This window comes from Xenopus tropicalis, chromosome 1, assembly GCF_000004195.4.
Source record: "Xenopus tropicalis strain Nigerian chromosome 1, UCB_Xtro_10.0, whole genome shotgun sequence".
NCBI lineage: Eukaryota > Metazoa > Chordata > Amphibia > Anura > Pipidae > Xenopus > Xenopus tropicalis.
In genome coordinates this window covers 90,148,330-90,172,228 of record NC_030677.2, presented here as the reverse complement: position 1 = coordinate 90,172,228, position 23,899 = coordinate 90,148,330, and the positions used below count along the sequence as shown (strand labels likewise).

At 42.0% G+C, this 23,899-nt stretch overlaps 1 protein-coding gene across 6 annotated transcripts in view; it reads left to right on the top strand.

Moving 5' to 3' along the window:
* Positions 1-23,899, top strand: part of adgrl3 (adhesion G protein-coupled receptor L3) — a 1,193,186-nt gene that overhangs the window by 735,620 nt on the left and 433,667 nt on the right. For all 6 annotated transcript variants that reach the window (XM_031903606.1, XM_031903589.1, XM_031903595.1 and 3 more), the window contains one exon: positions 13,665-13,873. In XM_031903606.1, coding sequence (XP_031759466.1) covers positions 13,665-13,873 — 209 coding nt within the window. The remainder of the gene's footprint in view (positions 1-13,664; positions 13,874-23,899) is intronic.

The window sequence follows — 23,899 nt, the reverse complement described above, 5'->3', positions numbered from 1 at the left end:
CCAATATCCACCCATGTGGGAAGAATGAGGAGGATTGAAGATCCATGTGCAACCATTACTGGCTAAATAGTCTTTGACAGGCTTAGTGTCAAATTGTAGCTCTCTGCAGGCTCCAGTGAAGTTAGTCCCACAGTCTGATCTCAACAGTTTCACTGGCCATCTGATTGCAAGGAATCGCCTAAGAGCATTGATAAAGCTTGAGGTATCCATAGACTCTATGACCTAAATGTGTACTGCATGCACACTCATGCAGGTGAACAACACACTGCCCACCGTTTGTTATATGCTTCAGCACCTCGAGTCCTCCGTGCCATAACTGTCCATGGCCCAAAGACATCCAGGCCAACATGAGTGAAGGGAGGATCAGTGCTCAACCTGTCAGCTGGCAAGTCTGACATCTGTTGTTGTTGAATTTTCCCCCTTAGTTTACGGCACTGGATACACTTGAAAATCACATTACTTATTTGTCTTTTTGCACCAATAAGTCCTGCAGCTCTTATAGCACCCTCAGTAAAATGTCTGCCTTGGTGCTTCACTTGCTCGTGGTGATAGCGAATAAGCAATGTGGCAATGTGATGGTGACCAGGTATTATCAAAGGATTTTGTTTGTTTCCTTGTATTGTGGCCTTGTTCAAGCGGCCACCAACCCTTAACATGCCATCGCTGTCTATTACTGGGTTCAGGTTGGCAATAGGACTATTTTTGGAAATGTTTTCCTTATTAAGAATGCATCTGGTTTCTGCAGAAAATCCTTGGATTTTTTATGGTAACTTTGTGCAATATGGACTAACCTTGCAATGGTGCGTACAAGTCTTGTCCACTTGGAGAAGCGTTCAAAGCGCTGATAACCTAAGTTGAATCCTTGCTCAGCTCTTGTAGCAAGTGTTGAAACTTCAGGTCGAATTTTGGAGTCTCTGTCAGGATCTAGGAGACTGAAGACATCTGCAGTAGTTGTAGCCTCTGAGTGATCCAGTAAGAATTCAGGACCCATTAGCCAGGAAGTACCTGCAAAGACAGCTGTGGACACTGGCCTGGTTGCATGGTCTGCAGGGTTAATTTCAGATGGTACATAATGCCACTGTTCAGGTTTGGTAGATTTCCTGATTCTTTCTACTCGATTGCTCACATACACGTAAAAAGCGTCTTGTCTGATTGTATATGTAGCCTAGAACAACCTTACTGTCTGTGTAGAATTTAACAGCATCAATGTGAATATCCAGCTCACACAAAATAAAGTCTGCAATCTCAACTGCTAACACAGCTCCACAAAGTTCAAGTCTTGGGATGGTGTGCTCAGGTTTTGGTGCTAACTTAGCCTTGCCAAACAGAAAACCTATATGAGGTTGACCACAGGTGTCTCTTACCTTCAGGCAGGCCACAACTGCTATGGCCTCAGTAGACGCATCTGAGAAAACGTGAATCTCTCTCCTCTGACTTTCAGCAAGGGAAGTTAAAGTGCACCTAGGTATGTGGAGTTCCTCTAGGTCCTTTAGAGATTGCTTCCAAGACTCCCATTTCGATTGTTTATCAGTTGGTAAAGGAGTGTCCCAGTCTTTAACAGTCTCTGATAACTGTCTTAGTAAATATTTACCTTGTATGGTGATGGGTGCAACAAACCCCAGTGGGTCATACAGGCTGTTCACTACTGACAGGACACCACGCCTTGTAAACGGTTTGTCTGTGGTGGTAACCTGGAAACCAAATGTGTCGTTCAATAAGTCCCATCTTAAGCCAAGGCTTCTTTGAATGGGTGGATTGTCTATTCCCAAATTTAAGTATTTAAATTCTGTAGCATGATCATCAGTTTGAAAGGCTTTCATTACGGCAGTGCTGTTTGAAGCAATCTTATGGAGTCTCAGGTTGGCCTCAAAGAGCATGCTTTGTGTCCTCTTGAGCAGGTCGATAGCCTCTTCATCTGCTGGTAAAGATTTTAGGCCGTCATCCATGTAGAAGTCTCTTTCTACAAAATGCCGTGCATCTGCACCATACTCATTTTCACCCTCGTGAGCAGTTCTTCTTAGGCCATATGTTGCAACAGCAGGTGATGGACTGTTACCAAAGACATGCACTTTCATGCGATATTCGATCACTTCACTGTTGATGTCATTGTTGTGGTGCCAGAGGAATCTGAGGAAATTTCTGTGATCCTCTCGTACGATAAAACAATGGAACATCTGCTGGATATCAGCCGTGATTGCAACTGGCTCCCTTCTGAACCTCATGAGCACTCCCACAAGGTTGTTAGTTAGGTTGGGACCAGTGAGAAGAACATCATTGAGAGATATACCTTGATACTTGGCACTTGAGTCGAATACCACCCTGATTTGTTTTGGTTTGCGGGGGTGATACAGGCCAAAGGAAGGTAGGTACCAACACTCATCATGTTCTTGTAGTGGTGGAGCTGGTTCTGCGTGATCATTTTCAAATATTTTCTTCATAAATGCGACAAAGTGGTCTTTCATTTCAGGCTTGCTCTTAAGAGTTCTCTGTAGTGAAGCAAATCTGGAAATGGCTTGCTCACGATTGTTAGGCAGTTTGGTTCTGGTAGTGCGGAATGGTAAGGGTGCAACCCAACTGTTGGAATTGTCTTTGAAGGACTCATTGTCCATTATTCTGATAAACTCTTTATCCTCAATGGAAGGTGCAATTTTGTTGTCATCATTTGTAGTATGAAATACTGTATTCTCAAAGCTGTCATCACAAGAAGTAGGAGTGACACTGGTTGCTGGGATCATATTCTTAGTATTCTCTTTCACCTCAAAATGATGAGGACATGGTCTGAAGTAAGTAGTGCGTCCGCTTCTCAATGCATGAGTTTTAAAGGAGTCTACTTCAGATGGCCTGCGCATTTTGTCAAGGCACACATCACCCACTATTACCCAGCCTAAGTCAAGTCTTTGCGCATATTGAGCATCATGAGGACCATTGCACTGTTGACGTACCTTATGGACCCTAAGAATGTCTCTACCCAATAAGAGCAGGATTTCAGCATCTTTGTCCATGGCAGGAATTTGGTTGGCCAGGTGCCTTAAGTGGGGTTGGTAGTATGCAGCTTCTGGTGTAGGAATCTCCTCCCTGTTATTGGGGATGTTATCACGTTCAATTAACGTAGGTAAAGGTAGATAAATGTTACCTTTGATTGAAGAGACAACATACCCGTTAGCCCTTCTGCCCAGAGTCTCTATGCGACCGGCACAGGTATTGAGGGTATATGGTGATGCATCTCCTCTGATGTCGAAAATCTCAAAGAACTGTGGTCCTGCAAGAGATCTGTTGATTTGGTCATCAAGGATAGTCCTGATTGTTTTCTCTGGTTGTCCTTCAGGATATACTTGTACTAGGCATACCTTGGCACAGCATTTGGCACTGCAACCTTCCCCACAGACTTCAGTGCATGAAGTTGAAATCTTTGTTGAAGCTGGAACATGCCGTTGTTCCTCCCTGCCATGATTTGAAGCAGGGGTTGGAGGCTGCAGATTATCAGGAGGAGGAGTTGGATGCTTTGCTGCAACATGCTTGTCACTATTGCACTCTGCACACTTAATAACCGTCTTACAGTCTTTTGCAAAATGGTCTGAGGAAGCACAGCACTTATAGCAGACCCCACACTTTTGGAGAATCTCCTTGCGCTCCTGTATTTTTATAAATATTTTTATATATAACATTTTTTAAGTGGGTGTGGTTTCTTGTGAATTGGGCACTGACGGTTGGGATCCTCAGTTTTCCCAAAAGAGGAAGAGGTAGTGGCAGGAGGGACTTCTGTCTTTCTGACTGACACTGTTCTCCGCAAGTCTTTGTGTTTAGCAGCTGCATTGTCATGCCTTGAAGATGATGAAGCAGGAGGGTTAGGCTCACTGAAGCTGAAACTGGGATCATTCTTGGTCCAGGCATATTCACTGATGAATTTGCAGAAGTATGAGAATGGAGGAAAGGATACATTATATTGTTTCTTGTACTTTGAGCCCGTTGTGGCCCATTTCTCTTGCAATCCATAAGGCAGCTTCAATACTACTGGGTTTACACCATGTGCAGTGTCCAAGTAGCTGAGTCCTGACAGGCGAGGATCTGCCTTAGCTAACTCTAGCTCCATCAGAAGGTCACTAAGTTCTTGCAGCTTTCGATTGTCCTTGTTAGTTATTTTTGGGAAGTTTTGCAGTCTCTTAAACAAGGCATTTTCTATGGCTTCAGAGCTCCCATAGGTTTGCTCAAGCCTTCCCCAGGCCGCAGCAAGGCCTGCATCTGGGTAGTCAACATGTACAGCTCTAAGTCTCCTTACACGATCAGCAGACTCTGGACCAAGCCACTTAATAAGTAAATCAAGTTCCTCCTTGGCTGTGAGGTTGAGGTCGGCAATTGCAGCTTTAAAGGTTGCTCTCCAGGCTCGTGGACAATCATCAAACCTTGAGAGACTGATGTTTATGAGCTCACGGCGTATCATATACCTGGCGAAGTCAGATAGGTCTGATCTCTCACTCTTTGGTGCCTGAGTAACTTGTGGAACCCTGGGTTTGAAAAAGCTTTCTGGCGTATAAAGGTGAGTTGAACCAGGATAGAATGAAGTAGCATGAGCATTCAGCAGTGGTTTAGTCTCTAAGGCCTTTGCTGGCTGTAGCTTACTGCTGCAGTCCACCTGAGTGATGGTAGGAGGCAGTATTTTGTGCTGTGTGACCATGTCTGTGTGGCTGACCTGTTGCTGTGCCGGCATTTGCAGCTCTGCAGGTTGGGCACTGTAAGGAACAGCGGTATTAGAAGTGACAGGTATAAGAGACTGACCTGTACTGTGGGTTGCAGGGGTTGTCCCTGGATGTTGCAAGCTTGGTTCTTTTGCATTAGATGCATCCTGGTTTAGTACATATTTACTTGTGCGTTCCACAGGATCTTCAGACTCTGCTGGAATAAGGCAGTCCTGATCATGTACTCCTTCCAGTGCTTGTTCAAGAACCTTTTAACCTTGCACTAGCTGAAGCCTTTTCTTTCTCCATTTGAAGAAATTCTAATTCAGCTTCCATTTCTGCCTTATTACAAGCAGCTTCTGCTTGCTGGCTTGCGGCCTCAGTTGCAGCTTCTGCCTGCTTGCGTGCAGCCTCAGCTTGCATCTCTGCTCTAAGACTTGCCTCTCTTTTAGCAAAGGAAACTTGCACCTTGGCTGCTTCTGCATTGGAGCGGGCCTCTATAAGCTTGTCACTCAGTGCTGATTTCCTAGAGTGAGAGGTTTTAGAAGATCTTGATGTAAGCTTTGATGATATGGATCTGTGAGACCTGGTCTCTTGCAGGTGTGCAAATCCTGAGCTCTGCCTTCTCTTTAGCACTTAGCACCAGAAGGTCTCTCTTTTGATCTAAGGCCTCAGTTTTGCTTAGCTCTGCTAAGGATTGCACTATATTAGTGTCCTTTAAGAAGGAAGTACAGACACTGATAACGCTCATAGGTGGAAGATAAGCGATTTATACAGTCTCTTAAATCAGCTGCGTCATTATTAGAATGTGAAAGAACTGACATGCAGTGCACAGTTCTGTTCCATAGGTCTGATAAACTGCTTGACAACTCATCCCTTGTAGCCTCATAGTTTTCTTTAGACTTTTGAGATGGTTTTATTATACGCTTGGATCTAACACTTTGCTCTGCAGTACGTGTGGGGTTTTCTCCCTGGATGTCTGTGGGCTCTGGTACATGGTGTACTTGCTCAGATTCACCTGTAAATGAATGCACGGAGCCTTTCTGGGACATTTTGCACTTTTGGTAAAAAAAGGGTTACTGTCTCTTTAAGAAGCTTATAGCAGTGGTAGGTGTGCAGGGCAAACTGCAAGCAGGACCCAGATGATGTGTTTAGCCAGTTATAAAGGATATACGGCACCTTAATATTCACAGGGTACAGACTGCACTTGTATAATCAGGTGCTTGCAGGGAGTTGTGAGCTTGCATTAAGCTTGGATGCAGACTGAATATAAACAGCTTGCCTGTGAGTGGGGACTTGATGGAACATGCACTCTGATAGCAGGTTATGGAATTCTATTTCTTTTGACTATTCTGACTCCAATTGCTGTGATAATGGCTGAGTTTCCCCTGAGACCCCTCTCCCTAGGCCTGTATGGAGCTGGGCACAACCACCGTGGGCAATCTTTGCCAGATAGCAGAACTCACCAGACACTCAGAATCCACATAAGGTTCTTTATTTGTTGTGGGTTAACAAACGTTGGGGTGGATGGACAAATGCTGGAGGTCAAAAGAAATATTGCTTTCCCAACCCCTGGAGTAGCTCCTCACACATAGAAAGCCGGAACATGAATGGCATGATGGGAGGAACTGACGTCACACATAAGGAAGAGGATGGGAGGGTATACAGAACTTAGAAGTAAACAAGTTGTAATGCGACCTTGGTCACTAGGTGGCAGCGTAACAATGAAAATCCATATAAACCATTAACTTTAAAACATAATATGCAATATTAACTGCTGGGGCAGCACACCTTGTAAAAAGTCCATTCATAAAAAATCCTGTAGAAAAAGAAACATGTTTTGTAACTCTTCCTCAACAATATTTATCAATATTCAAGCATATTTATATGACACTATTCAGGAATCTTAAAAGGTATACAAAACATCCTACAAACCTCTCATGTTGATCATCCGCAATTCAGAGTTCATATTTTACCATATTCATCTAAATCAAAAAGCAACTCAGATTTAATTGTCCGTTTAGGCCTCGTGGATTCACACAATTTAACTTGTTTATCCAGAAAGCCTCCCTTCTCACCCCTAGGATGTATCTCTATTTGTTCTATAGGCATGCACCGAAATGATGAAGCGTCATGTTTTGCTTCAGCCCAATGCTTGGCCACCGGCTGTTGTGCAATGTCTTGTTTGTGTTCTTCAGTTTCTTTGGTTTTTGTGGCCTGTTCTGGGTCTAAGGCTGCCCTAATACTTGCTCAGTGCATATCTATCCTTTCTTTTAACTGCCTCATTGTCTTGCCACAATAAAATAGTCCGCATGGACACTTTATAATATATACCACCATAGTGGTCTTGCACATCACACGTTGTCTAATCTTATATTTTTTACCTGTATGTGGATGGGCGAAGTGTGTCCCCAGGATGAGGCTATTACACATTACACACCCCGTACATCTGTACACTCCGGGGCACAGACTCAGGAAGTGTGTCTGGCTTTGTTTTATATATTTGTCTTTAGGGTCAGTGGGGCTTAGACTTCAATTGTTCATCAGTATAAATTACATCCCAATATTTAAAAATGGTATTTTTAATTTCTTTACTATTAGGATTAAACTGACTCACATAGTAGACCTCATTGTTGTTCTCTCTCTGACCCCTGCTCGTTTGATCTTGCTGTATTAGCACCTGCTCTCAGTCCACTTCCTTTGCCCATTTCATGACCTCATTTACGAGTTGTGCGGGATACCCTATGGACTATATATAAATAAATAGTCCATAGGGGTGCACACCATTTGCAGTAACAAACCAAAAAAAATGCACTGGAACAAGGACAGCACTCCTAGGATTTAAAGAATTGTAAATATCTCAATAAATTACATGGTACCAGAAAGCTACACCCAGAGATCTCCAGTGGTGGGTTGGCCAGCCGGACCTCCAAGATATGACCCAGATGGTGGAGCTTGTGGAGAGGTTTGTGGCTACGGAAGGCTACCTCGGATAGGGAACTTCCCCACAGCGCGCTGGCAAGGCTCAGGGGCTGCAGGAGAATCCTGGTAAGACTGTTCCAATTCTTAAAGGGGTGGTTTCCCAAAGTAACAGGGACAGAAACTCCGGTATGGCCACTGGACTTAATTCAGGCGCCAAGTATAGAGTGGTGCCCAGTTAGGGGCAAGAGGCCTCTGATAGAGAGAAATGGAGGGTACAATGCTGGCTGTTCCCAGAGTTCCTGTATGCTCATCCTGCATGTCTTGCTTTGCAACACGAAGAGACTGGTAAACAGTTTTGCCTGGTAGGCATAAAAGGACAGCAGGTATCGGCTCTCCTGGACTTGGGGAATTTGGTAACATTAGTTGGTAACATTAGTTGGGGTTATGTGCATACATGGGGACACAAAGTCCTACCCAACTGCCGTGGTTATGATTAAAACCCTATGTGGAACTGTTAAGTATCAAATTGGGGTGGTTAAAAATATAATGCATGCTGTGATACAGAGAAGAGATTTGCCATTGTTTTAGCAGCTGTGGGGTGGAGGGAATAACTCTGAAAAAGGGACCCAAGGGAGACAGAGGAGCCTGAATTGTCCCCAGAGCCTCCTACATCCGGTGATAATGCTGGAAAGGTTAGGGTAACCCCTGATATTTGTAAATAGTAATTTGTAAATTAATAAATGGGAAATCTGGGGCAGAAACAGTGTTCCCATGCATGGTCCTTGTCATGTTGGAGCAGTAAGGCTCCCCATAGAAAAGTCTGGTTGAAATCCACATTTGAGGGAAACCCTTCCCAGTAGGGGGTAATTCACAAATATCCCCTAACGACACAACCAGGACTGTGGAAAGGTGACAACATAAACAACTTCATCAGACAATGCGGGACCAGCCCGTTAGGGCAGGAAGCTGGGGTCTTTGATCTGTTGATCAAAGAGAGGCAAAGTGTGGGCCTAGGAACAGCAGGGGGGGGTGCAGCTATCAGAAAATATGGATTATAGAAATGGATCCATATCTCCGCTGCTTTAGGGTCCACATCTTCATAAATCACATAGGATTTATGAGGAGGCCCCAGGCTTCCCAATGATACCAAACAGGGGCAGCCTATACCTCTCTCTGAGCAGGAATGGGTTCTGGGGGACTGGGACATGAGACCCCCCTCATGTTTGGTATCATTTTGATCGCCCATATATAGGTTAAAACAATTCCCTACTTTCATAATAATATTGAATACTGGCAAGTACCAATATTATATGAAAAGAAACTGGCATGAAAAGTACAGCTCTCTAAAGAGGGTGGGTGGGGACCACCCAAAGGGGTCATGTGACCAGTTCCTGGGCACTCCCTCCTTATGCATACGGGAATGAGGGAGGGGCTCAGCGGGGGATAAAAGCACGCATGCCCAGGTATTCTTTAGCTCATTCTGGAGGCCTCAACTTATGCAACTTATGTTGGGGGATGGGCTCAGGATTTCAACCTCTTGCCTCAGAGGGCACAAGATATTCGGTAACGTATTTCTCTGTGTTTTAATCCCCTTTTATTTTTATAACTGTTCTGCAACATGTATGTCTGTTTGTAACATTCACTGTTTTTATATAACATATGCACTGTCCACTTTGGAATATTAAATACAAAATTTAATAAGTTTAGTCCTTCGGCTCTATATCAATTCCCACGTACCTCGTATGACTGCTCAGGCCTAGGTGTATTAACTGTTTGGTGTGTGTATGTGTATTGGGTAGAGGGCAGATTCTGTGTAGATGCCAATTAACTAGTGGGCTGCTAGCAGGAGGGTGGGTTTGACTGTAATTTTAACCCTGTGGCTGCTAGTGTGCTGTTAAATTTGTGAGAACTAACCCTAACTGCAGTAAGAAAGTTTGTGTGCAATATATTTCAGTAACTACAGTAGGTTTCTATCGCCTGTTAATGATAGATGGTGGCAGCGAATAGTTGTATTTGGGGCGGTGGTTTGTTTGGGGGTGCTTGATGTTAGTCTAACCTGGGTGAAAGGTGACTGTGTGTAACCCCCTTGTACCCCGTCCCGGTGTCAGGCGCGTCTCTGTGAGTGGCGTTTTCCTGACAGTCCTGAACTAGGATCTGTTATATCAAGTGAGCAAGATAAGGGGTGTAATTATTGAGCAACTGGTGGTGCCTCAGCAATATAGGAGGGTGGTGTTAGATATGGCACACTGACATGTGCTTGGGACACACATGGGGATTGATAAAACTGCAGACAGAGTCCTACAGAGGTTTTTTTGGCCTGGGTTAGTGGGCAATACTGTAACTCCTGCAGTGACTGTCAGATAGCTGCACCCAAGCCTCATTACAGAGGTCCATTGGTTCCCGTTCCTATCACTGAGGTCCCATTTGAGAGGGTTGCCATGGATTTGGTAGGTCCCCTGCTAAAATCCGCTAGAGGGCACCAATACATGCTGGTAATACTGGATTACGCCACCCGAGATCCTGAAGCAGGCCCCCTAAGAAATACTTCATCAAAATGTATCGCCAAGGAGTTGGGTTATTTGTTTTCCCAGTTGGGGATACCAAAAGAGGTCTTGACAAATCAGGGTACCCCGTTTACGTCCAAGGTAACCAAAGAGTTGTGTCGCCTCTTGAGTATTAAATATTTATGCACGTCCTTTTACCACCCTCAAACTGATGGGTTAGTGAGATGGTTTAATAAAACCCATGCTGAAAAATGCTGTAGATAAAGATGGGAAAAATTGTGACTGTCTGTTACCAAGTCTGTTGTTCTCCATCAAGGAGGTACCTCAAGCCTCAACAGGCTTCTCGCCATTTGAGCTCTTATATGGGAGACACCCAAGGGGGCTGCTAGATATAGCCAAGGAAACTTGGGAACAGGAGGCTACCCCCTATAAGACTGTGGTAGAACACATTGCTCAAATGCAGGAGCCTATTTCAGCTGTGTTACCCCTAGTAAGAGAATAAATGGCACAAGCTCAGGAGGCCCAAAGCAGGGTTTACAACAGGTCTGCAACTGTAAGGACCTTTAATCCTGGGGACAGTGTTAGTACTTGTTCCCACCGTTGAAAGTAAGTTCCTGGCCAAATGGCAGGGGCCATATGAAATAATCGAAAAGGTTGGTGAGATAAAGTAAGACAACCTGACAAGAGGAAACAGATTCAAATTTACCATGTGAATTTGTTAAAGCTATGGAGGCAGCAGGGGGTCCTTGCATCAAAGCCTTTTGCCCTGTGGGGACAGTTTGATACCTGAGGTAAAGATCTTAGACCCTGTCATTGTCACAAAAACAGGAGGTAAGAGTTTCTGATGAAAAACAGGGATTTTTTTCTGACCTTCCTGGATGAACCAATCTCATTGAACATGATATTGTTACTGAACCCCAGGTAAAGGCAAACGTTAAGCCCTACTGAATCCCTGAGGCATGGAGACAGGCAGTCTTCGAAGAGGTGAGGAAAATGTTGGAACTGGGAGTAATTGAGCAGTCCCACAGTGATTGGTGTAGCCCAATTCTTTTGATCCCCAAGCCTGATGGGAGTCTACGGTTTTGCAATGACTTCCGTAAATTGAATGAGGTCACAAAATTTGATGCCTGCTAGATACCTCACCACTTCTCACTAAAGGTTATTGGCAGGTACCTTTAACTAGGCAGGCAAAGGAAAAGGCAGCCTTCTCTACCCCAGAGGGTCTTTTCCAGTTACTCTTTGGTTTACATGGGGCCCCTGCAACATTTCAAAGGTTAATGGATCTTGTGCTTAAGCCACATAGACCCTACGCCTCAGCTTATTTAGATGATGTAGTCATCTTTAGCACCAATTGGGAGTTTTACTTAGCAAAAGTGCAGGTGGTGCTAGACTCAATACGAGAAGCTGGACTTACTGCCAACCCTTAAAAGTGTGCAATAGGGATGGAAGAGGACAATAATTTAGGCTATGTGATTTGAAGAGGGGTAGTACAGCCTCAAATCAATAAAGCAGAGGCAATACAAAAGTGGCCCCAACCAGACTAAGAAGCAAGTTTCTTGCCTTCCTGGGGATAGTAGGCTACTGTCGCAGATTTGTGCATAACTTTGCTTCCATTGCAGCTCCCCTACAAAAGGAAAGAACTCAATGATCATCAAGTTGTCTGCAGAGGCTGAGAAAGCTTTTATAGAGCTTAAAAACTCCCTATGTAGACAGCCGGTACTAACTTTAAAAAAAAAAAGAATTTGTGGTACAGACTGACGCCTTGGATGTAGGACTGGGGGCTGTCCTCTGCCAAGTGGTAAATGGTGAGGAACACCCAGTAGTCTATTTAAGCAGAAAGCTTACACTGGCTGAAAGTAGGTACTCTATTGTAGAAAGGGAGTGTCTGGCAATTAAGTGGGAATTGGAGGCCCTAAAGTAATATTTGCTGTGTCATAAGTTTAAGTTGATCACTGACCATGCTCCCCTTAGATCAACATTTCTTAACCTGTGGGTCGCGACCCCTTTGGGGGAAAATTGGAACACACATATTACGGATAGTTTTATGAATAATTTTATGGTTGGGGGTCACCACAACATGAAGAACTGTATTAAAGGGTTGCAGCATTAGAATGAGAACCACTGCCTTAAATGTCAGAAAATCAAGAGTGCACAAAATGAACCCTAGTCTAGAATGTTCCAGATGCAAACCCTTACCAGCAGACTTTCTACACATGGAATGGGAGTGCCCCCTCATCCAGTCATTTGGGGAACTGGTGGTAAAAACAGACATCCTACTTCCAATGGACCACAGGGTGTCACTGTCTAATCAAATAGAGGAACTGTCACCTAGATCCAAGGTCAACTACAAATTCATGGGAACAACTAATTAGGAAATCCATACTATAAACTCATATGCATGGTAAGGGGCTGTCCTGAAAAATGTAATGAAGTTTGGGAGCTGTGGACTGACATAAACCCTGATGTGGGACCACTGTAAACACAGTCTCTTTGTTGCTGAATATGCTCAAAACTGAAATGTATTATTTGGGTAACTTCCCTGGCAACAGTAACAACTTATGGCCTTCAGCATTATACTATGCTATTAACATCAGCATAAAACTGTAACTGTAAGGTAATTTAGTAAGAAATCAAGTCACCACAAGTTGTTTTGTTATACGTTATTGTATTTTTACTATGTATGTATCATATGTCAGTTGTTAATAAAAGAACTGTAGAAATAAAAAATGAACCAAGCTCAATGTGTACCTGGCTGCTTTAGGAAACCAGAGAGAGCATGTATTGTTTTTTTAGGTTTAAGTATTCTTAGGCAACACTTTAAAAGTGGCAACCAAAGGGTCCAGAACTAGGTTTTTATAGTCAGCCAGGCAAGAAACAAGCAGGAGATTTGTATCCAGGCTGAGTTCAGTTTTAGCTATGATTGTGCCATTTCTGCTATGTACTGTATCTGCTCTGTTGTGATCTCCCCACTTTCTCTCTGACCATATAATTCCCATTGTAGATTGTAAGTGTCTTTAATTACAATTTATATTCACTCTTGTATATTCTTGGGCTTTGTAAAGCACCACATACCACAATTGTGCTATAAAAGGAATACATATAAAATAGTTATCAAACTTAATTTGTACTGCAGTTCTCAGCAGAAATTATTGTATGAGAAGAGTCTCATATTGTGCAGTTTTATTAAGCTAGTGGCCAAAACAAGGGATCTTGTTTACTAATTTTGTTTTACCAAACCTCTGATGATAAAAAAAAAGTTAAACATTACATAACAAAAAAGGTCAGCTGAAGGAGGGAATTGCTACAAAACCCACTTTAGAATTTTAGCAGCTGTCTGGTTGCTAGTCCAATTTACCATAGCAACCAAGAAGTGGTTTGAATGAGAGACTGGATAGGTGAAGTACAGAATATGTAATAAAAAGTAAATCAAAATAATAAAATTGTAACCTCACAGAACAATGAATTTGTTGCTTTCAATCTGCATTTAATAGAAACAATGCTGGCAACTGCTTTGAATATACCCTGCAATATTTCACCAAATGCTACATTTTCTTTTACTTTGCAGGAGAGATAAGGGTCACTTTTGCCCTTTATAATAATTTGGGACAATATTTGTCTACGGAGAATTCCAGCATAAAGTTAGAAACTGAATCTCTAAACACAAATTATACAGTTATTGTCAACTCGCCCATCATTACAGCAGCTGTTTATAAAGAATCCAGTAGCAAACTCTACTTGGCAGACCCTGTTGTGTTTACTGTGAAGCATATCAAGGTGAGATCTAAGACAAAATATTATGAATTGTTATTATTTCTCTTCACCCAATTATGTTGAAAACAAAAAGTATTAAATCATATCATCTCTTAATTACCTCTTGTAAAGATTGTGTAAGTGACAAATAAGGTTTCATTGAAGACACTGTGGACCAGTCCTATGCCAGAGAAGAAAAATTATCCCTGTACTCCAATATATCTGTTATTGTTTGTCCTTTTCCATGGTTTCTGAGACAATCTGTATGCATAGTGTTCTACAGTGCGAGATGTCTTCGCACCCAAGGTAAATTGACTATTCCTTCTTATACCACAGTCAATATCCCTTCTCCCTTTAATTTTCCACTGTAATAAAATTGTATTTATTGCAGTTTTATCATATCTTTTTTCCATATCCCCTTTTCTTCTTTTCCCTATTTCCTCTCTCTGTATGGCAGTCTCTACTGCCATTACCAAAGTGCCATTCTCTGCTACTTTCCTAATCTCCCCATATTGCATTTTATCTTCGTTGCCATCAAAAAAGGTACATGATATTTCTAAGAGATCAATACCAGATATTTGGGATATGTCAGAGCGTTCTTTTCCAACTTGCTCCTTAATTATGGTACTGCCTGGATAGATAAATCCATAAGACTATCATGCCAGTTTTGTAAATAAGACTAATGATCAATAAATTAAGGCAATGAGGAACAAGCCCAAATGTGTGTTTTGCAAAATAAACTAGCTTTAGATTTCTTGCTGGCAAAGAATGGGAAAAGGGCCCTGGGCAAAGATCGAACTTGTGGGCCCCTAACATTCTGCCGTGCACACCTCAGCAAACATTTTTGAGCCACTCCCACTTCTTTGACCATACCCCTAAATACCACACCCATTTTACCAAACCATTACCCAAACATGGCAATAAAAGGACTACAGAAAATTGAGAATGAGCATATTACCCCCAGTAATAATAATTCCTAATACAGAAAATGTAATGCACTGTCTTGGATTTTCTCTGAACAGAATTAGCAGTGGAGGCAGGAAAAATTAAATTAAAAATTAAAGAAATATAGACATTGTGGACTCCCCAAATTAGCGGGCCAGGGGCAGATGGCCCTATTGACCATTTGTGGCCCTGGGTATTTGTAGTCAATCCCTTTTGCAAATTGCCATGTTCATTCTTATTTTGTTCTTGCTTTTGGTTCTGCTATGCTACTGCTTTGGCAAACTGATGTCATGTTATACCAACCAAATGACATCCTGTGTGCTTAGTATCAATGTGCTTATATCAATATGCTGCCTTAACCATGATGTCAGGGCTCAGTACATCCACCCCCATCCCGTGAGAGATGTGGAGAATGCTGCTTCCATTGATACCATAGCTGTGAGGACTGAACAGCTAGTTCTAAGGAAAGGATATATAATTATAGCTAACTGCACAATGATAGTTAATAACTTATCCTAACTGTATGTCATACATTTACCTACAGTTAGATGAAAAATACTTGTTGACATGTTGATATGATGCCTTGTGATAAGCACAGTTACAAAAGTCAGCATCTAGAATGGGATAAAAGAAGAAGCTGGGAAAGTAAGCAAATATCAAAGTTAATTTAGTAGCTCATGTTGAAAACATGTAACATTTGTCCTAGATAATGGTGACAAAAAATAAAGTCTGATGATTATTAGTGAATTAAATGATACAATGACAATTATGATTACTTGTTATTATAAAAGTCATGTAAAGGTCAATGGCGAGAGAGCTCTCCTAGCTGCCAAATGCTTATATATTCTGTGCTGGAGCACCAGCCCAGGGGAAAAGGTAAGCGATTACAATCACTGGGACGTGCCTAACATTTCGCACCCCCCAGTAATTTTTACCTTTCCTTTTCCTTTAAATCAAGCAGAGGAAAAATGAAATAGCATCACATCCTGGAGACCCTTCCCACAATGCACAGGTTTCAAGAAAGCTTTATAAACACAAAACATGTATACTGACACCTACTGGCAAAACTAAAGAACATTATAAGGTGAGAAGGTTTTTGTTGCTAACTGACACTGTACACACGCAAGTCTAACATTAACAATTCAGAATTAATCTCCAGTACTAGAGTGAATGAGCTAGGACACAGTGATAATAATATGGTCTCTGCTGAGATGGAAACTGTATAAGGCAGTAACTAAGAAATTATATTTTAGTCATGTAAACTTGGGGTATATGTAATTTCTGCAACAATATTTTTCAGAAGTGAAATACCTTTTGCAAGGTTAAACAAAAGAAAAATGGAATGTCTTAAAAATGCTGCTTAAAGGAGCAGTTCAGTGTAAAAATTAAAATAAGCAAAATAAAAAGTTTTCATTATAGTTAGGCAAAAATGTAATCTATAAAGACTGGAGTGAGCAGATGTCTAACATGATGACCATAACACTACTTCCTCCTTTACTGCTCCCTAAGCTGTTAGCAGTCATTCACCAATCATTGACTTGAGGGGGGGCCATTTGGGACATAACTGTTCAGTTTGTTTGCATTTGAGGGGGGCCATATGGGACATAACTGTTCAGTTAGTTTGCATTTCAGTCTGACCTGTGTGCTCACAAACTGAGCAGTCATGTCCTATGTGGCCCCTCACTGACTTACTAAGAGGTTAGTGAGCTGAAAGCAGGAAGTAGAGTTCTGGCTATATTATGTTAGACATCTGCTCACTCCAGCCTTTATCCAGTAGATTAAATATATTATAAATATTTTTTATTTTGTGCAGTCTATCTATTTTACCCAGTTTTATTTTTACACTGAACTGTTCCTTTAACACATATAGACATCACAAAGTAAAATCTTTATGGTTGAATAAAAATGTTATTGTCGAGGTTGGTATGAAAACAAAGTGCTTTTAAAGCATTCAAGTTAGCTGGGACAGCAGAAACTTTCATCGGGTGCAAGGAAGCAAATAAAGCATGCAAAAAAGCTGTCTAAAATGGGTATTGCAGCTAGGAGTAAAAGGAATCCAAAATTATTTATAAATGTGTAAATAGCAAAAACAAAATTGAAGCAAGAAGGGGTGGGACAGTTGATTGATGTCAGGTCAGTTGGTTGATGAGAACAGGGAAAAAGCAGAAATTTTGAACTCTTATTTTTCATCTGATGAGCCAGCTAATCAAGGCTTCCCTTTTAATAGACCCAGTTCTGCTAACATAACTACTGAGTGACTTGGTCACTCAGAAGGAAATTCCAAAAAAACTTGAATATGTAAAGGAAAACAAAGGTCCAGGACCAGATGTCATTCAACCCTGGGTATTAAATGAGCTTAGCGCTGTGATTCACTTGATTTTTCAGGATTCATTGAGGTCTGGCATGGTGCAGAGAGACTGGTGATCTGCTATTCAAAAATGGATCCCATTCTCAGCCTAAAAACTATAGTCCTGTTATACTGATATCAGTAGTAGGAAAGGTTTTGAAAGGGGTAATAAGGGATAGGATACTTGAATAAATTGCAAATCACAATACTATAAGTTTGTGCCACTATGGTTTTATGCATAACAGATCTTGCCAGACTAATTTAGTCGCCTTTTATGAGGAGGCGAGCAGGAACCTCGATGCTGGAATGGCAGTGGATGTCATTTATTTGGACTTTGCTAAAGCATTTGATGCAGTACCACACAGAAAGTTAATGATAAAATTAAGGAATATTGGGCTAGAACATATTTGTACTTGTATAGAAAACTCACTGAAGGAGTACCGTAGGGGTCAGTCCTTTGCTTTTTAACTTGTATGTATGTATATCTTTATTTATAAAGCTCTACTTATGTATGCAGCGGCTGTACAGTAGAACAATAGATTAATACAACGGGGGGTATTAAAATAATAGATAAATACTAAGTACAATAAATACAAATAAATACAAGGTACAGTTGCAATAAGTTGGATTCTCCTTAAGTCTCAAAGGAACATTGTTCTTGGCAAACGAAATGTCCATGAAGCTGATACAGGCTCCAGAATCCAGAATCAATAAGTGCTGTGGTCTTGAGTTGTTTTCCTGGAAGCTTTAAAATAAGTAGAGGAGTTAGTAACAAACTGTCTGCAGACATACTGGTACAAAGAAATGTTAATTAATCAGTCTTTACTGGCTGGACGAACAGGACTAGTACAAAGCAAGTGACCTGAGGCTCCACAATAAAGACAGAGGATTAGGCATCTTCTGCTATCTCATTCCTCCTGAGACAGATGATCTCAGCAAACCTAATTGCATAGGCTCACTGTCCTCTGACGTAGTGGCAGGGATGGTCCGAGGAGGTAACATCCAAGTGGGTCCAAAAGCCCCAGATCTCTCCAAACTGCTCTTTCTAAGACACCGGTCAATTTGGATGACCAAGTTTATTAGGGCTTCTAAGGACTCTGGAACACTTACTCAGGCAAGCTTATCCTTCTAGGTTGAGGAAAGTCCAATGCGAAACTGATGTTTTAAAGGAACAGTAACAGTAAAAAATTTTATTAAAAAAATAAAAACTACACCCTCTAACTAATACCCATGTCCAGCTGCATTGTACTTATTTACCTTCTATTTAGCAAAAAAATCCCATGGTATGGATACAGTTTTGAAGAAAGGCGATACGGCGACTAGCCCCTCAGTGTGTGTGCGCCCCCGACATCTCTCCTCTTTACAGGACATCTGGCTGTAACCAGGAAGTGCAGTGATCGCCATGCTGAAGACAAGCTGAAGGGATGGCCGGTGGGAGGAGAGGCAGACTGATGGAATGGCTGCTGAAGGGATGGCCGGTGGGAGGAGAGGCAAACTGATGGAATAGCTGCTGAAGGGAAACGCTGAAGCCGGTTGCAGAGTAGCTTAGCTGATTGCTAAGCAACGTGACGTCACGGAGGCGGGATTTTTGAAACGAAAAGCAGGAAGAAGCTGACGGCAGCGCACACATAGGGGAGAAGAAGCTTGCAGGCCCTGCAAGATGGCGAACACCCTATATACTCCACAGGAAAGCATCGATCTGGATTTTTTAGTGATACATTATACGAAAGCAGCATGCAGCAGAGTATTGTAGATTGTAAGCTCTTTTGGGCAGGGCCCTCTTCACCTCTTGTATCGGTTATTGATTGCTTTATATGTTACTCTGTTTGTCCAATGTATGAAACCCACTTATTGTACAGCGCTGTGGAATATGTTGGCGCTTTCTAAATAAATGTTAATAATAATAATAATAATTTCAAGTAAAAACTGTAAGTTGATTGTGTGAGGACAGGTTTAGATATAGGTGTTTAAGCTTCAGGCCTACAAGTAAATTTAAGGCCTAAAACTAGCACAAATTACAGCAAAAGTATATACATTTAAAATAAGTTGTTTGTACACTTTATGTAAGTTGTTTACAGATAAGGAATGATTAACTGCTACATGCTGAATTATATATCGTCACCCCATGCTATCGATGGGCCCTAGATGTCACATGTTGTCATGGAAAGTCCAGAAACTTCTAGTATCACGCGTGATCAAACGTGAGGAGAAGGTTCCCGAATGATGGACAGATAACAGGGGAATATTGGACTCTGATTGGACAATATTTGGGGGCAGTGGGGGCCTTTGGAAATCCCCCACTGAAGGGTATAAAAAGGCATGATAGAGTGTAAACAACTTGGAGGTTTTATGCACAATATTCCATTGTACATTGTCTCCCCATCGATGTAAAAGATTAAATCTCTTCTGATATCTGAAGAACGAAGTCTAGGTGGAGTTCTTGCATTGTTACCTAATTTGAGGCCTTACAATTGATTGGGGCTGGGATGTCTAAATGGTGTTACTGGTCCTTTAAAGCAACATTGTTCCAAAAGATAGACTGCATATCTGCGGAACTTAGACACGTAATCTTCCATTGCTGTAGACCCCTTAAGGCAGCTTCAGCAGTGGAAGAATGCTTGGGGTCATCATAAAGAGATAGTCAGTGCCTGGAAGGTTTGAGAGTCATTTAATAGGGAACTATTTTGCTGCATTAAGCGATGAGCCTAGGCTTGAGGTTCACCAGACAACAAAACTCCAACTTTTTTTTGTTCGGAAGCATGAGTTTGCAACTATTAATGAAGGCTTAAAATATCACTGTCACCATCAAAACGATTTGGTTGATGAACCTTAGATTCTGGAGTCGGTGAGGAAACTGAAGCTGAAGCCCCCTGAGGAAATCCTCCTACAGCAGTTGGTACGGCAGGACTAGCAGAGGCATCTTGGTTTTGTAATTGTATCTCAATCTGTACATAACCACTCTGTAGATCATTAACAGCTTGTGTCAATAGGGAAATTTGCTGGGCTAAGATATCAAAAGGAGAGGGATCCCCCCCCGTAGACTGCATGCTGATGAAGTGATACTGTCAAGTACTCACTGTTTAGAAGCCAAAGATGATGAGACACCTCTCCTGCACCTCCCATAGTACCCGGAGCTTGCAACAGGACTGGCCGCGTGGAGGAGTGGCAGAAGTGCTATATAATGAAGTACACTTCTGTAGCGAAGTATCCAAACATGAATCAGAATCAGGGCCAGGAACAGGCTGAATATCGGAGGCAGGCATCAAACTGGTAAGGTCAAGAACAGGCCGGAGGTCAAAGGAGGGCAGCAACTTGCAGCACAGTCACAGCACAGTTTGGATTAGGCAGAGTGGACAGGCTATGACAGTGAACTAACAAATAGTTCAGGAGATGCCAGTTTACCTAGCATCATTAAAGGACCTCTAAAGCCTACATTTGCCTACAATGTATATCAGTTGGGCACATTTCCCCCATCCAAATTGCATAATTTGTACTGCCTATATCCCCTCCGTTTGCTACACCATCACATTTTCCTAAAGCAAATAGTAGCTTTCACCTGGTGGCCATTTTTCCTCTGATACATAATCCGTTACATTTAATCTGCAAACAGCATATACACACACAGACCCTTATTCAGCATACATTTCATCAAGAATACAGGCTCACACAGGCACAACTGTCTGATAAAAGTTCTACTTTGTTTGAGCACTGTAATGGTAAAGCTGAGCTCAGGAGAAAAAAATTGAAGCAGACAGCTAGAGCTGAGTTTCTATGGGAACCAGCAATGCCATCTCTTCACTGGCTGCTAGACTGGAGGGCGTGTTTAGTAATCTGAGCTTAGAACAACTGAGCATGCCCACAAGCCAACAGGCAAAGCAAGTTCCAGAGGAAGGGGGCTGATTGGTTACAGGAGGAGCAGGAAATCTAAGTGATTAAGGAGATGTTGCAGCCTTACTATTAACCTCTGGACAACCAGTGTGGCAGGTATTCAAAGATTTCAAAGAGACTGTTCACTGATTACATTTTTGTGTGTGGGATTTACATGTCCTTTAAGGCTAAAGGTCACACTCAATCTTCTTGGCATAAGAATGGGAAGTGGCAGGCTAGAAAAAATATTTTGTATGCATTATTGCCGGCATTGTTTTAGTTATTCAGAGTTCTCAATGCTATATGTATGTTTGTTTTATAGAAAAACTGGAGTGGAACCAACTGACCGCACTGTCTTTAATTATCTTTTGCTAACTACCCCATCAGGGACTTTTTAGTGTTAAGCGCAGAAAATGTTCCCCCAGTGACCAGGATTCTGAAATATAAGAAAGATGGTAACCCTACGCTAACCCTTTCCATAAACCATCTACTCCCCCCCCCCCCCAACTCAACACCATACTTTACCATTGGAGACAATAAGAACATCTATCTTGAACATCTCACTTCTATACTTTCGCATGAAAGCACTCAGCTCAGATTATAGCAGAGAGGAGGGAGAAGGAAGCAGGAGAGGGAGAGAGGAGTAAGCTGCGCAGGGCTCATGCCGGTGCCCTGGATGTTTGAGCTGAGAGAAGAAAGTCTCGTAGAGAAGCCAAATATACAGAATAGAATCAAGGCAATGCCATGTTTCTTTATACAGAAGCAGCAATATTGTGTGTATTTATGGTTGGATTTACATAGACCTTTCTGATAAAATGTACTTAGTGTTAGCCTTTCATTCTCCTTTATTAAACAAGTTTAAGAAAAAAAGAAAAAAAGCAGCTTGCCATTTTAGCTTGGTCTAACCTCACTGCCATACTGCTGCCTGAAGCTCTAGGCTCAGATTACAGCTAGGAGGGGGGAGGTGTGAGGTGCCGCTGCTCTGTTTCAGAGTTTGTGGCTTCCTCCTTCAGGCTTTTAAAGGGACGTGCTTGCGCAGGTTGCGCAGTTATTGTTCAGCGTTCCTGAAGAGGCTCATGCTATTGCTATTCGATTTGGTTCTCGGCGAAGATTCTTCGGCTAGTTGTTTGGATTTCGGTTTTCAGTTCTCCCCTCCCGTACTTTGCTTGTGTGGACGGATTCCTGGCTTGACTCTGCTCTCCTTTAGAATATGCTCCTTTCTTCATCCATACCGGCTCATTCGCTCTCCAGACAAATGGCCTGGCTTGCTCCTAGAAGGTTTTGTGAGTCTTTACTGTTTACAAAGGTTTTCTTATTCTGCCTGCCTTGTGCCATACTCTATCTGCCATATCAGTACAAACTTTATTTACATTCTTAAAAACCCAGAACGCCTGACGCGTTTCGTGCGTACCCGCACTTAATCATAGGCATGCATTCTGAGACAGTAACATGCTATATAAAGCCTATCAATTAATGACATCACTTTTTTTTTTTCCTCTTAACTTAATGTGTATAAAAATGAAACAGAACGTAATAAAGAAATATAGACTAACATGACATATACAATTCTCTGGCAACATCACTTTGAGGGAACATAACAATTAATATCAAATATAGAATTTAAACCATGTGGTTGGTGTGTGCCCAATGTAAATATTCATTTTACTTCCCTCTGCAAAAGTTTTGTCCACAGATTCCCACCTCGTTCATCTGGAAACACCCTGTCAATAACCTGAATCTGCAGCAAAGCAACATTACTATTGCAACAGTCGATAAAGTGCCTAGAAACTGGACTGTAATGTGCAATATGCTCCCGCATCCTATGTTTAAGTGGACGAATAGTACAGCCCACATACTGAAGGGAACAATTCATACAAGTCAACAAATAAACCACATGGTGTGTGTTGCAATTAGCATAAAAGCGCATATCAAAAGAACACTTGGTCACAGTGCTTTCAAAAGTAGTGGAACGCTTGACATATGTGCACGTAATGCACCTCCGCGCACCACAAGGATATTTCCCCTTAATATTAAGCCATGTAGCTTTAGCTTTCGCTGATTTCAGAACTGTTGGAGATAAATAATTGCCCAAAGTGGGGGCTCTACGTGAAACAAATTTACAATCATCCGCTACCACAGGGGCTAACTGGGGGTCATTGAGGAGAACTGGTAACAAATTTTGAAAGATCTTTTTGATTCTATAAAATTGCCTACTATATGTAGTCACGAAGATGGGAACATCTTTTTTGCCCTCCATCATAAAGGGTCCCCCCCGAACTCCACTGGCTATTTCCCCGGATCTTTTATGCAACAGAAGCTGCCTGTCCATATTAAGCGTTCCTCTCAAAGGCTGGTAAAAGGTGTTTCGTAGTGTAACCCCGACTTAGAAAACGATCCCTTAACTGACAGGATTGCTTAACGAAACTGGCCTCAGTACTGCAATTCCTCCTTAATCGACAAAACTGTCCTAAGGGAATCCCTTTGAACAAATGTCCTGGATGACAAGAGTCAGCCCTCAAAAGGGAATTCCCCGCACAAGGCTTCCTATAGACATCAGTTTCAATAGACCCGCCATGACACCTTAATTCAAGGTCCAAAAAAGTGATCCGAATTTTACCATACTCGCTTATGAATTTTAAATTTAAATCATTCATATTCAAAAATTCCACAAATTGTGAAAAAGCAAATTCAGTGTCCATCCATACAAAAAGGAGGTCATCCACAAACCTCCTATATAACACCACGTGCTGTAACAAAGGTGCCTCACCACCAAAGATACGGGATTCCTCCCACCAACCCATGTACAGGTTGGTACAGGTTGGCATAGGTGGGCGCAAATTTAGCACCCATTGAGGTCATCTCTGGAGGTAAAAGACACCCTCAAATTTAAA